Here is a 15,435-nt window from a genome sequence, read left to right as displayed (position 1 = left end):
CCCAAGGAACTTTAGTTATTAGAGAGTTCTGGTTCTGCTCCGTTATTGATTTAAGTAAAGTCTGAATGTCATTAAAACAGTTAGCTCCATCTTTTGACACTTCTTCCACTCCCGTCCTTGCACACTACACCGCTACAACAGAGATGACGGGGAGAAGACGCTGCGGAAGGTGAGCCACGTAAATAAGACCGCCCACAAAACAGCGCATCCAGAAGCGACTGTCAGAAAGCGGCTGAAAGGTGATCTGTATAACATAATCTATGCAACATTTTGACCAAAGAACCACCATTACATGTTATGTAGACCACAAGGAAGTGTTTTCTATTTAGAAAAATAATAAAATAATATGACTTCTTTCATGCGCCCTATAATCCGGTGCTCCTTATATATGAAAAAAGATCGAAAATGGACCATTCATTGACAGTGCGCCTTATAATCCGGTGCACCCTATGGTCCGGGAAATACGATAATTGAAAAATGGTAACTTTATATACACCCTGAACATAGAGAGACTCTCATTTTAAATGCATGTATATTATAATACAGCATAACATGTAGTGCCTGTGCAAAATTATTTGGGCTACAGAAGCACTAGTTTCCACAGTCAATCAGGCCTCAAAGTTTGCAGCGAGGTGCACACCAGTTAACATGAATTATGATATCAAGTCGTTACTGGAATTATCTGAGGAACGTCAACTTAAAAGGGTCACTGTATTTAGGGTTGCCTACCCCTCCCTTGAAAAACAGAATCATTCCATCTTACAAACAAAAGTATGTGACCCTTACTTCAATGAAAAGGGACGCACTTTGTCTTGTATTTTACAGAGAATCAAAAATATTCTATAAAATGTCCATGGAGCATTTTGAGTACTTTGAAGGAAGAAACATGCTATACAAGTATATTCTATTACCATTAGAGTTATCTGCCGAGCTTTGGTTTTCTGACTTAACCTCTTAAGGCCCAAGATGTTTGTTTACATGCTATTTGGGCCTATTGGACCCTTATTAGAATAAAAACTAAGAATCATCTTTTGATATGATGTACTTAGTCCATAAGTACACAAATGTGTACTTCATGTTTAGTGACAGACATGCTAATTCTTATTTTTACACTTTTTTTTTCAAATTCCATTGTATGTTATACTCTTCTGACACCACCAGATGGCAGTATAAGTGTCCACATAAGCGGCCATAAGACCCCAATTCAGTAGTGTACACAATTTTGGAAATAAGAGCTAAAAGGTGCTGTCCACGCATGTGGCCACTAAGGCCTTTAGAGCAGGGGTGTCAAACTCAAATGCAGAGTGGGCCAAAATTTAAAACTGAACAAAGCCACGGGCCAAGGTTGAACAAATTAACCTTTTAACAGGGACCCAAACAAGTTTTGCATTGAATACTGAACAAGCAAGGCTTATATAACTTTATAGTGACACGCAAAATCGAGTTTCAAATAATAATAATAATAATTAAAAAATATCAATGGCATATCAAATACAATTTTTAAAAAAATGAATGCCTCTTTTCTATTTGCAGCCTTCTGAGGTGAATATCAACATTAACTTTTTTCACAGGCTAATAAATTTGAAAATAAAATAATGAATAATCCAACCATTCAGGACTTTAAACTGCTCATTTTCAACACACTGATCTAATCTGATGTGCCCAAGCCAGATACCTGGCATCTTTTCTTGGATGCTAGTTCATTAATGTCGGGGTTCAGGCTTTGAGCTGAGGCAACCTTCATTATCGAACGAAGGTGTTCACCAGTCATTATATCTTGTAGTCAACCTGGACCACAATCTTGGGGGTGTGCCTTAAAGGCATTACCTTTAACGTCCGCTTTTCATCCATTCTGACAACGTGCCGGCCCAGATTCAAGACATGTGCGGCTTCTGAAGGCACACACACGTGAATGCAACGCACACTTAATCAACAGCGATACAGGTTACACTGAGGGTACCCGTATAAACAACTTTAACTCTGTTAGAAATATACGCCACACTGTTAATCCACACCAAACAAGAATAACAAACACATTTAGGGAGAACATCCGCACCGTAACACAACATAAACACAACAGAACAAATACCCAGAACCCTTTGCAGTACTAACCAAATTTGGCCCGCGGGCCAGAGTTTGACACCCATACTTTAGAGGTTTTAAGGGAAATAACTCTAAATCCAAACCAAACTAACATTAAGTAGAGCTCACAGTATATATGAAAAAAGATACTATTTTAAGTGGTAGTTTACACTGGGAGCCAAGTTAGATTAGTGGTTAGTCAGTACCAGTTCTGTAGTTTGATAAGTGCTACATGGGAGTACTCCTCTTCCCAGCTCATCTGGTCTCGGACTTCTCTTAATTTCACAGCCTTCTCTATCTCAGCCAGTTCTTCGAAACGTTGGTCCAGCTGCAATTCCTTTTGAAAAGGGAAAATAAATATGAATAAAAATTTCTCCCACTCCTTATCACCTAAATTCTAGTGTGTGTTTACCGTGGGTGTCAGCCGGACATGTCCCGGCAGATCCTGGTTTTCCTTCAGCAATTTCTTAAACCGTTCCCTGATTTCACTGAGCCTTTTTCGCTTGTCAGTTTTCTTCCTCTCTTCTTCCCGACACTGACGGTCTTGCTCCAGCTTCTGTTTTGCCGTCTCTATGCTGGGGGATCATGTCATCAATCAATCAATCAATTCCATTATTGTCATTGTCATAATAACACTTAAGTCATACATGAACAACAAGATTTTGTTTGAGCTTTGTCCAGCGGCATAGAAACTGCATTGATGTGCAGGTTGACAATAGTTTACATTTTAGCATTGTCAGGAAGATCGCGATAAGAGGGACGTGGGGGTGGGAACAGTCAGATGTCTGATGGGTGTTACGTTGATGTTGCAGCAATGCAATGTCCAGAGCACAATTATTGAGGTGGTGACGAGTGAGGTAATAAGATGGTCCGGGGCAGCAAAGGGGCAGGCTGTTCATTTAGCAGTCTTACAGCCTGGGGATACAGACTGTGAGACATTCTGGTGGTCCTGGCGCGAATCGATCTATACCTCCTTCCAGAGGGTAGCAGGTTGAAGAGGCCATGTGCTGGGTGGTATCTGTCCTTCAGGATGTTGTGTACTTGCTTTAGGCAGCGAGTTGTGTACATGGCACTCATCTCTGGGAGTATCGTCCTTGTAATTTTCCCCGCCGCTTTAACCACTCGCTGGAGGGCCTATTGGTTCGCTTTAGTGCACTAAAAATCCGTAAGTGAGGACACTGCTGATGGCACAGCTGTAAAAGTTGACCATTGATTTCTGCGGAATGTTTGCGCATTTTAGTTTCCTCAAAAAAAAAAGACGTTGGGCCTTTCCGACTGTAGAAGCAGTGTTAATGTCCCGGCATAGATCTTCTGTTATGTTCACCCCTAAGAATTTGAAATGCTTGACCCTTTCTACGAGATTGTTATTAATTAAAAGTGGAGGGTGTTTGTTCTGCCCTTTCCTGTGGAAGTCTACAATTAGTTCTTTGGTTTTGTTAGTGTTAAGAACCAAGTTATTGTTAGCACACCATGAAGCCAGCTGTTGGACCTCTGCATTGTATGCTGTCTCATCATTATCACGGATTAGCCCAAGCACCGTGGTGTCGTCGGCATATTTGACAGTGAGATTGGATGTTGAAGAGGCTATGCAGTCATGTGTGAAGAGGGTGAAGAGCGCAGGGCTTAGCACACAACCCTGTGGGGCACCGGTGTTGATGGTGAGCGTGGCAGAAATGTGCTCGCCTATTTTCACATACTGTGTGCGATTCGTTAAAAAGTACAAAATCCAGTTGCAGAGGAAGGTGTTCAGACCAAGGTTGTGAAGCTTAGATCTGAGTCTGTTTGGCCTTATTGTGTTAAATGCTGAGCTGAAATCGACAAAGAGCAGTCTTGCATAAGTGTCCTTAAGCTCAAGATGTTCCAAGAGTCTATGGATTACAATAGCGATGGTGTCTTCGGTTGATCGGTTCTCCCGGTACGCGAACTGATATGTCAGGTCAGGATCACTTTCATGGTTTCCCAAGTGCAGTGGTTGTTCTATATGGGCCACATGTGCCATTACTCTGGTCGACAATCTCTAAAAAAAAACATATAAATAGTGCCACAGAGTGTTTTTGTGTCTTGTCAATCAGTGGTGGTATATGTGCTGACAATCATGTTCCACTTAATGTTGGCTCCTGAAGTGAATTAATTAACTCTACATATGGTGAATGTTTACATTCAACTAGGAGAAAGCGAACCACCGGGTTTAAGTAAATAATGGTTCAGCCAATAATAAATGAAGGAACCTTAGTCGGACATTCGAATGTGGACTGGGTTAACTCTTTCACGAGAAGAGGCGAAGAAATTCATATTTCGGAATACAAAAGTGATACGGTCGTGGTCGAAAGTTGACATACACTTGTAAAGAACATAATGTCATGGCTGTTTTGAGTTCCCAATAATTTCTACAATTAAGCACCAGTTCCATTGGCAGCAAAACAGGCCCAGAGCATAATACTAACACCACCATGCTTGATGGTAGGAATGGTGTTACTGGGATTAAAGGCCTCACCTTTTCTCCCCCAAAAATATTGCTGGGTATTGTGGCCAAACAGCTCAATTTTTGTTTCATCTGACCACAGAACTTTCCTCCAGAAGGTCTTATCTTTGTCCATGTGATGTCAGATGAGACAAAAATTTAGCTGTTTGGTCACAATACCCAGCAATATGTTTTTGATGAGAAAAGGTGTGGCCTTTTAGCCCAGGAGCACCATGCTTACCGTCAAACATGGTGGTGGTAGTATTATGCTCTGGGCCTGTTTCGCTGCCAATGGAACTGGTGCTTTACAGAGAGTAAATGGGACAATGAAAAAAGAGGATTACCTCCAAATTCTTCAGGACAACCTGAACTCATCAGCCCGGAGGTTGGGTCTTGAGTTCAGTTGGGTGTTCCAACAGGACAATGACCCCAAACACATGTCAAAAGTGGTAAAGGAATGGCTAAATCAGGCTAGAATTAAGGTTTTAGAATGGCCTTCCCAAAGTCCTGACTTAAACGTGTGGACAATGCTGAAGAAAAAAGTCCATGTCAGAAAACCAACAAATTTAGCTGAACTGCACCACTTGTGTCAAGAGGAGTGGTCAAAAATTAAGCTGTTTGGCCACTATATAATATATATATATGGACATTTGGCCATTCTAAGACAGTCATTTCCAGGAGTTATCTCACGCTCTGAGAAGCCTCCATTTTACTAATGATTTCCATTGTTGCAAAAGTGTGTAGAATAAAAATTTAAATACAACATTTCCGTTAACAAAGATTTGTGTCAGCTTTTGATAGTAGGCTAATATAGCTAATATAGACACTTATATCATGTGTTGCCTTCATTATAACACTTATATAAGGCTTTTAATTTTTTGCAGCTCCAGACAGATTTTTGTTTTGTTGTATTTTTGGTCCATTATGGCTCTTTCAACATTTTGGGTTGCCGACCCCTGGTCTAGAATTTTCACGGTCGTCATAGACCGACCTAATTAGGTATACATCCCAAGGCAGAATAGTTAGTGGCCCCTGTCAGAATAATTGTATCTAAGTTATCACAAAACTTTGTGTTGCCATGAGTTCCCGGCGAGAAGACAAAAGCTGTCTTTGATCCTACCAAGAAGAAGGCTTGTAAAACTCCACTGTGTAGGATGGGAAGCCACATGAAGGTGTTCTGTTTCTTTGATGTATTGTAATCCACAGAAAGATTTTGTCTTGACCCGAGATCTACAAAGCGGAGAGAGAAAGCAGGACCTGCCCAAGCTCCAGGCACATTTTCTTTGAACTGTTTTACGACCTTTTCTTTGAACTGTTTTATAATTAAAGGCAATTTACGACCCCCCTCCCTTAGAAACAGCTGTTGCCATGTAATCAGGGAAAGTCCAAATAAAAGAGGAGGCGTACAATCTTTTGTCAGAGCGTGGTGGAGTCTGTACAAGAGTACAGCCCGGATGTTTCTCCTCAATTGAGCCAAATTGAATTCTGTCTCTGTTTAATACCTTGTTTCTTGTCTTGTTTAATAGATGTCATCAGTGTTTGAACCTGACAGCCCCTATGTTGCGTGGGTGCATTGGCGGCTGTGCCGATTCAAGTGGATACTGCTCCCCAGGACACTATCACAACTAAAACCGCTACAGACTCAATAGGTTTAGGATTGCCGAGATAGTTTTTAAGAAGGAACTTACTATCTTCAAGCTATCCACACATCAAGTCATGGTTCTACCATACATAATTGACATGGCATGTTTTTTTTACATCTGTGGGGCATTGGTTCGAAACTGAACCTGATAGCATCCAATACCAGCGTATTCATACTCAACCTGTAGGCTGCTGGGTCATCGATGTCTTGAGCTAACGTCTCATTCTCGAGATCCACCTGTTAGAAGAATAATACGTACATTTTTCTTTGATATATTCTAGCACTGTTAAAATCAACACATTAAGGCATAAACCCAAATCATTATTAATTGGATGAAAGATTTCAAACCAATTAAACTATTTGCAGTGCGGAAGGACTCAGATGCAATTCGAGCAGTTTGTCCAAGGAGTGTTACAGAACTGCATTTCTCGTTGACTATCAGAGCTTAAATTACAAAACCCAAAACCAGTGAAGTTGGCACATTGTGTAAATCGTAAATAAAAACAGAATACAATGATTTGCAAATAACTGTCAACATATATTCAATTGAATAGACTGCAAAGACAAGATATTTAATGTTCGAACTGAGAAACATAATTTTTTTTGGCAAATAATCATTAACTTAGAATTTAATAGCAGCAACACATTGCAAACAAGTTGGCACAGGGGCATTTTTACCACTGTGTTACATGGCCTTTCCTTTTAACAACACTCAGTAAACGTTTGGGAACTGAGGAGACCAATTTTTGAAGCTTTTCAGGTGGAATTATTTCCCATTCTTGCTTGATGTACAGCTTAAGTTGTTCAACAGCCTCGTTGTCATATTTTACGCTTTATAATGCGCTACCCATTTTCAATGGGAGACAGGTCTGTACTACAGGCAGACCAGTCTAGTAGCCGTGCAGAATGTGGCTTGGCATTGTCTCGCTGAAATAAGCAGGGGCGTCCATGATAACGTTGCTTGGATGGCAACATATGTTGCTCCAAAACCTGTATGTACCTTTCAGCATTAATGGTGCCTTCACAGATGTGTAAGTTACCCATGCCTTGGGCACTAATACACCCTCATACCATCACAGATGCTGGCTTTTGAACTTTGCTCCTATAACAGTCTGGATGGTTCTTTTCCTCTTTGGTCCACAGTTTCCAGAAACAATTTGAAATGTGGACTCATCAGACCACAGAACACGTTTCCACTTTGCATCAGTTCATCTGAGATGAGCTCTGGCCCAGCGAAGCCGGCGGCGTTTCTGGGTGTTGTTGATAAATGGCTTTCGCTTTGCATAGTAGAGTTTTAACTTGCACTTACAGATGTAACGACAAACTGTAGTTACTGACAGTGGTTTTCTGAAGTGTTCCTGAGCCCATGTGGTGATATCCTTTACACACTGATGTTTTTGATGCAGTACCGCCTGAAGGTCACGTTGGTTTTCGTCCTTGCTGCTTATATGCAGTGATTTTTCCAGATTTTCTGAACCTTTTGATGATATTACGGACCGTAGATGGTGAAATCCTTAAATTCCTTGCAATAGCTCGTTGAGAAATGTTGTTCTTAAACTGTTCGACAATATGCTCACGCATTTGTTCACAAAGTGGTGACCCTTGCCCCATCCTTGTTTGTAAATGACTGAGCATTTCATGGAAGCTGCTTTTATACCCAATCATGGCACCCACCTGTTCCCGATTAGCCTGTTCACCTGTGGGATGTTCCAAATAAGTGTTTGATGAGCATTCCTCAACTTTCTCCGTCTTTTTTGTCACTTATTTGAAACATGTTGCAGGCATCAAATTCCAAATAAGCTAATATTTGCAAAAAATAACAATGTTCACCAGTTCAAACGTTAAGTATCTTGTCTTTGCAGTCTATTCAATTGAATATAAGTTGAAAAGGATTTGCAAATCATTGTATTCTGTTTTTATTTACCATTTAAACTACGTGCCAACTTCACTGGTTCTGGGTTTTGTACAATTATTGCCAGGTAAGCGTTGACTCACTCTTGTCGAAGGAACCTTCGCTCTTTTTCTCTGGAAGTTTTTCTGCAGTTCCTCCTGAGGAAGCAGGCTGAAAGAGAAAATATTTCCATCGTCTCCTGCTGTCAGCACAAAACGATCGTCATGACTGCAGCAGATGTTCCGCAGGTGTCCATAATTGCTGTCGTGGATGCTCAGTTCCCAGTACGCCCGCATGGAGGTTAGGGAGTAATCGTCAGGGTCCAGAGGATAAACTCTGATGGAGCCTGAGTGCATGCCACACAGCATCAGCTTCCTGTTGGCGCTACAACACAAATTTAAGCATGGACTTGGCAAACCTTAGATTCTTTTGTCAATTTCCAAATCATACCTGAAGGTGACGGAACATATAGAGTCATCATTGGCATTGTGGACCTTGATGAAGTCAAACGGCTCATCCTGACGTTGGTCTGAGTCCTCATCCTTTTTCTCTGAGAACTTACAGTGGTACAAGAAACCTGAGTCAAATCCTCCCTAAAGAACACAAATAATTGGTAAATGAATGAATTAGCTAACAAACAATGTGTACCTACAGTATGTATACTCCTACCATAGAGAGCCAGAACTGACCAGGGTGGGAATAGAACCCCCAGTGGAGAGGACTAGGAGGGTTAGGGATATAGATGGAAGGAAAGTCCTCTTCCTTCTCCACTGTGGTTTGATTTTCATTTTTCTGTAGCTTCTCCTTTAAAGCTTGTCGCCTTGCTAGTTCCTCCTCTCTCTGAAACCCACAGATCCGCGCGAGTCATAAAACATTTGTTGATTCTTATAAGGAAGTCAATAATTAGCAGAGGTGGGTAGTAACGCGCTACATTTATTCCGGTACATCTACTTGAGTAACTTTTGGGATAAGTTGTACTTCTAAGAGTAGTTTTAATGCAACATATTTTTACTTTTACTTGAGTATATTTATAGAGAAGAAACGCTACTTTTACTCCGCTCTATTTATCTACATTCAGCTCGCTACTCGCTGCTGATTTTTATCGATCTGTTAAAGGGGAACATTATCACCAGACCTATGTAAGCGTCAATATATACCTTGATGTTGCAGAAAAAAGACCATATATTTTTTTAACCGATTTCCGAACTCTAAATGGGTGAATTTTGGCGAATTAAACGCCTTTCTATTATTCGCTCTCGGAGCGATGACGTCACATCGGGACGCAATCCGCCATTTTCTCAAACACATTACAAACACCGAGTCAAATCAGCTCTGTTATTTTCCGTTTTTTCTACTGTTTTCCGTACCTTGGAGACATCATGCCTCGTCGGTGTGTTGTCGGAGGGTGTAACAACACGAACAGGGACGGATTCAAGTTGCACCAGTGGCCCAAAGATGCGAAAGTGGCAAGAAATTGGACGTTTGTTCCGCACACTTTACCGACGAAAGCTATGCTACGACAGAGATGGCAAGAATGTGTGGATATCCTGTGACACTCAAAGCAGATGCATTTCCAACGATAAAGTCAAAGAAATCTGCCACCAGACCCCCATTGAATCTGCCGGAGTGTGTGAGCAATTCAGGGACAAAAGACCTCGGTAGCACAGCAAGCAATGGAGGCAGTTTGTTCCCGCAGACGAGCGAGCTAAACCCCCTGGATGTCTTGGTTCACACCGTCCCTTATGCCACCGAAGATGATCAAGAGAAGAATATCGACCCTAGCTTCCCTGGCCTGCTGACATCAACTCCAAAACTGGACAGATCAGCTTTTAGGAAAAGAGCGTGGAAGAGGGTATGTCTACAGAATATATTAATTGATGAAAATTGGGCTGTCTGCACTCTCAAAGTGCATGTTGTTGCCAAATGTATTTCATATGCTGTAAACCTAGTTCATTGTTGTTAGTTTCCTTTAATGCCAAACAAACACATACCAATCGTTGGTTAGAAGGCGATCGCCGAATTCGTCCTCGCTTTCTCCCGTGTCGCTGGCTGTCGTGTCGTTTTCGTCGGTTTCGCTTGCATACGGTTCAAACCGATATGGCTCAATAGCTTCAGTTTCTTCTTCAATTTTGTTTTCGCTACCTGCCTCCACACTACAACCATCCGTTTCAATACATGCGTAATCTGTTGAATCGCCTAAGCCGCTGAAATCTGAGTCTGAATCCGAGCTAATGTCGCTATAGCTTGCTGTTCTATGCGCCATGTTTGTTTGTGTTGGCATCACTATGTGACGTCACAGGAAAATGGACGGGTGTTTATAACGATGGTTAAAATCAGGCACTTTGAAGCTTTTTTAGGGATATTGCGTGATGGGTAAAATTTTGAAAAAAAACTTCGAAAAATAAAATAAGCCACTGGGAACTGATTTTTAATGGTATTAACCCTTCTGAAATTGTGATAATGTTCCCCTTTAATGCAAGCTTTGTTTGTTTTGGTTTGTCAGACAGACCTTCAAAGTAGGATCTATCTCGCATGCCTGCGTTTCACCAATCAAATGCAGTCACTGGTGACGTTTGACTCCGTTTCACCAATCAAACAGAGCCAGGCGGTCACATGATTAACTGCACATAAAGTTTCAGCGGCAAACAACAATGGCAGCGACAACAACGAACGCAAACACTCCTGGCCTCACATACAATCGATGTTCACGCTTCAGACAACCAAAAAAAACAGTTATGTAATGCGTTGTCATATGTGTCTCCCCCAAACAAGTGGACATTTCAGCTTACATGAACTCAACGTCAAATTTGAGGAAGCACATGGCGGTAAGTAACGTTAGTAGATATTTTGGCTGTCACCGTAGGCTGATGTTAGCTTCCCTGCTATGAATCACTGTCAAATGTACATCGTGTGGGGACATTTATTAACGCACTGCAGCCTCATAGACAGACAGAGACACACACACGCACAGTCGCACACACACTCACGCATGCATACAAACACCAATCAGAAGTGCACAGTGTGTTCCCACGTGCATCCCAAACCTATCAGAGTTTATGGTTTGTGTAAAGGCTAACTTGTTATTTTCCTTTGTAATCTCTGCCTACTGAGCCTATGGTGCTGTTAAGTTATTGTTGCTCAATTTGCCTTAATTTTTTTATTTTAATGTATTATTATTTAATATATTATTATTTTAGTTGCTTAAGAGATATTCCTGGCTCTGAATTTGTTCATTGCTATTTTTATGTTTTTGTGCATTATTTGTTGCCGTCATCAATAAACAAGCATCATCAGTTACTCAGTACTTGAGTAGTTTTTTTACACCATACTTTTTACTTTTACTCAAGTAAATATTTGGGTGACTACTACTTATTTTTACTTGAGTAATAAAACTCTAAAGTAACAGTACTCTTACTTGAGTCCAATTTCTGGCTACTCTACCCACCTCTGATCATTAGTAACAATAATTGGACTGTTTAACAGCATTCCATTAAAAAATAAAAATAGAGCAACCTTGATTCGAGATTTGATGCTCTTGAAGCAGAAGGATCTCCTGGGCAGTTCAAGCAGTTCGTAGGATTTGGTCAGCTTCAGGGTTTTTGAATCAGGACAAGGTACCTCCACAATATGACCGCTTTGGCACCCGATCAGCAACCTGTTTACATTCTGTGTGATAATGGGGATTTGAGAATTTGGTCATATAGTGCAGTATTTTTCATCCACTGTGCGGTGAGATACAGTCTGGTGTGCAGTTTTACCTATTGGGGTTAAAAATATTTTTTGCAAAACGCTCCTGTACTTGGTATCATTACAGTGGATGTTAGGGGTAGATCCACCCATGGTGTTTGTTTACATTGTGACGCCGGTGAGCTACGGTGTGTAGTGAAGCATGTTTAGCTATTCCTCGTCCTGCAGGGATGATACTTGTGAGAAACTTACTTTATTTGTCACCATGGAGACAAGGATTAGTGATTTAGAAGTAGCTAAAACACTGCCGACTGCGGCTGGACGTTAGCCGCTAGCTAGCTAGCCATGTCTTAAAGCACCTCTTCCTTAGGGTTTCACCTTTATCGTTAGTTTTTACGCCAAAATGTGTCAGTTCTCCCTTTTCTGTCTACACACCGTGTCTGCTTGTAAGTACTCCGTGATTGTGTGCCGCCGAACATGCTCCTCTGCTCGTAAAACCAGCAATATCTCGACGTGACTACAATGCGCCGATGCCCGTTAAAAAAGGGGTCTTGGGGGGAACGGTACTTTTTAGAGGCGGTATAGTACCGAATATGATTCATTAGAATAGCGGTACTATACTAGTACCGGTATACTGTACAACCCTATCGCCAACATTCTCATTGATTGTGTTTCTGGGACTTCCTTGTTGGCAACATGACAATGATCAAGGGTTAGGGTTAGGGTCAGCGGTCACATTACTTCTGGAATTAGAATTTCGTCCCTGCCACAAACCTGGGCTTTCTGCCAACGCCTGATTTAAGAGTGCAGTGTTTTCATCAGTGGTGGTAATAGCAGCCCTCATACTGTATCATGTCTGGGTCAATACGGTATTACCATGAATTGATTAACATGGACTCAAACAAGTTGAAAAACTTATTCAGGTGTTACCATTTAGTGGTCAATTGTACGGAATATGTACTGTACTGTGCAATCTACTAATAAAAGTTTCAATCAATCAATCAATGCACATACACAGTAGAAAAGTTGTTCCTATTCAAACAGATACTTACATGGGAACGAGGTGACCATTCCAGTACCTTCACTGGTCCGGGAACAGAGATAAAACCGATGGGCTCATACTTTTCCCCAACAGCGAAGAAGAACACAGTGCAGTCTGAGCTCTAAAGATTAAAGAAATGAACAGTGAATTAGGAGAAGAAAAACAACTCAGGCCTGGGCAATTATTTTAGAGAAAAAAAACGTGTCTGGGGGCCGTTATATTTATATTTAGGAACACCAATACAAAACCTCACAATAATGTCTGATTGAATGCTAAAAACGTTATGACAGACCGCCTTAAAAATGGAATTTGAAATTTTTTTACTGAATGAGACACCCATAATGTACATGTAAATAAAGAATGTGGGATTTACCATACTCACTAAGAACGGTAAAACACTGAATATTGACAACATATGAACGTCACACCGCCTCTTGATCGACATATTTTACAATCAAGCGAAACTAGGGATGATGTTCGAAAACCGGTTCTACAGATTCTTTGATAAGAAAAGAACCAATTCCATGGATTCTAATCCCTTTTTGAGAACCGGTTCCCGTTATCGAAGCCACTATACCGTATTTTCGCGACCATAGGTCGCACCGTATTAAAAGGCGCCGTGTCAGTTACGAGTGCTATTTCTGTATTTAACGTATAAATAAGGCGCAGCGTATTTTTGGGGCGCAGGCATGGTTAAACATACGCTAGCTTAAAACATACGCTAGCATGCATGGACGCTGTTTTAAAGGCCTACTGAAACCCACTACTACCGACCACGCAGTCTGATAGTTTATATATCAATGATGAAATCTTAACATTGCAACACATGCCAATACGGCCGGGTTAGCTTACTAAAGTGCAATTTTAAATTTTGCGCGAAATATCCTGCTGAAAACGTCTCGGTATGATGACGCCTGCGCGTGACGTCACGGATTGTAGAAGACATTTTGGGACAACATGGTGGCCAGCTATTAAGTCGTCTGTTTTCATCGCAAAATTCCACAGTATTCTGGACATCTGTGTTGGTGAATCTTTTGCAATTTGTTCAATGAACAATGGAGACAGCAAAGAAGAAAGCTGTAGGTTGGAAGCGGTGTATTGCGGCAGGTGTTGTGCCGGATAACGCACCCCCGCCGTAGAATGCACCCCCTGACTGTTGTGCCGGATAACACAGCCGGTGTTTCATTGTTTACATTCCCGGAAGATGACAGTCAAGGTTTACCATTGGCCTGTGGAGAACTGGGACAACAGAGACTCTTACCGGGAGGACTTTGAGTTGGATGCGCAGACGCGGTACCGTGAGTACGCATGCAGCTGCGGCTTCCAAACATTTGATCGCTTGCCCGTACTTGGTGCCGCTATGTGCATGTTACGTACGTAACTTTGGGGACTTTGGGGAAATATATGTGCTATATGAACTTTGGGGAGGTGAACGGTACTTTGGGCTGTGGGATTGAGTGTGTTGTGCAGGTGTTTGAGTTGTATTGGCGGGTTATATGGACGGGAGGGGGTAGGTGTTTGTTATGCGGGATTCATTTGTGGCATATTAAATATTAGTCTGGTTGTGTTGTGGCTAAGAGTATATATATGTCTTGTGTTTATTTACTGTTTTAGTCATTCCCAGCTGAATATCAGGTCCCACCCGCCTCTCACAGCATCTTCCCTATCTGAATCGCTCCCACTGCCCTCTAGTCCTTCACTCTCACTTTCCTCATCCACAAATCTTTCATCCTCGCTCAAATTAATGGGGAAATCGTCGCTTTCTCGGTCCGAATCGCTCTCGCTGCTGGTGGCCATGATTGTAAACAATGTGCGGATGTGAGGAGCTCCACAACCTGTGACGTCATGCTACTCTTCTGCTACTTCCGGTACAGGCAAGGCTTTTTTATCAGCGACCAAAAGTTGCAAACTTTATCGTCGATGTTCTCTACTAAATCCTTTCAGCAAAAATATGGCAATATCGCGAAATGATCAAGTATGACACATAGAATGGACCTGCTATCCCCGTTTAAATAAGAAAATCGCATTTCAGTAGGCCTTTAAAAAGGCAGCAGGAGCAAAGCTGAGTTCGGTTGTACTTTATTGAAGTATTTATCAATGTACTCACATAATTTTTTGATCAATCCTCATCCACAAATCCATCAAAGTCCTCATTATTTACAACGCACATAGCAGCACTATATGCTAGCGTCCTCTCTCACCTGAAACCTTCACCCTTTAACGGCCGCATGCTGTCCTCAGTCACGTCCGCTTTTCCTCCATATAAACAGCGTGCCGGCCCAGTCATATAACATCTATGGCTATTGGAACCCAGTGCACACGCAACAACCTATCTGGATTTGATAAGAGATTCGCTAAGGAATCGGTTCGATAAGAGGATTTGATAATGGGCTCGAACTCGATAATTTCCTAACGAACATCATCCCTAAGCGAAACGCAACAAAAATGCAACAAACACAACGAAATATGAACGGGAAGGGTACAAAAGAAACACCTAGAATCTGATATATCACTAAGCTTTAGAACTTTGTTGTAAAAATCTCCTTCCGCGTCTGTCCCTGACACCCGCATTTCAGGCTGACACTCTGTCGAAACGCTCCCCACCCACACTGCTTGGTGCCTCGTCTGGC

At 41.6% G+C, this 15,435-nt stretch overlaps 1 protein-coding gene across 1 annotated transcript in view; it reads right to left on the bottom strand.

The window, feature by feature from the left end:
- LOC133619716 (cilia- and flagella-associated protein 44-like) overlaps nt 1-15,435 on the bottom strand; it is an 83,660-nt gene that overhangs the window by 33,093 nt on the left and 35,132 nt on the right. Inside the window, exons 13-20 of the mRNA XM_072915387.1 lie at nt 12,816-12,926; nt 11,590-11,742; nt 8,746-8,916; nt 8,527-8,669; nt 8,181-8,460; nt 6,367-6,422; nt 2,495-2,657; nt 2,289-2,419 (exon numbers count right to left, since the gene is read on the bottom strand). Of these exons, the coding sequence (XP_072771488.1) occupies nt 2,289-2,419; nt 2,495-2,657; nt 6,367-6,422; nt 8,181-8,460; nt 8,527-8,669; nt 8,746-8,916; nt 11,590-11,742; nt 12,816-12,926 (1,208 nt within the window). The remainder of the gene's footprint in view (nt 1-2,288; nt 2,420-2,494; nt 2,658-6,366; nt 6,423-8,180; nt 8,461-8,526; nt 8,670-8,745; nt 8,917-11,589; nt 11,743-12,815; nt 12,927-15,435) is intronic.

This window comes from Nerophis lumbriciformis, linkage group LG20 (genome assembly GCF_033978685.3).
Source record: "Nerophis lumbriciformis linkage group LG20, RoL_Nlum_v2.1, whole genome shotgun sequence".
In the NCBI taxonomy this organism is placed as follows: domain Eukaryota; kingdom Metazoa; phylum Chordata; class Actinopteri; order Syngnathiformes; family Syngnathidae; genus Nerophis; species Nerophis lumbriciformis.
This window is presented reverse-complemented; position numbering and strand designations above follow the sequence as displayed.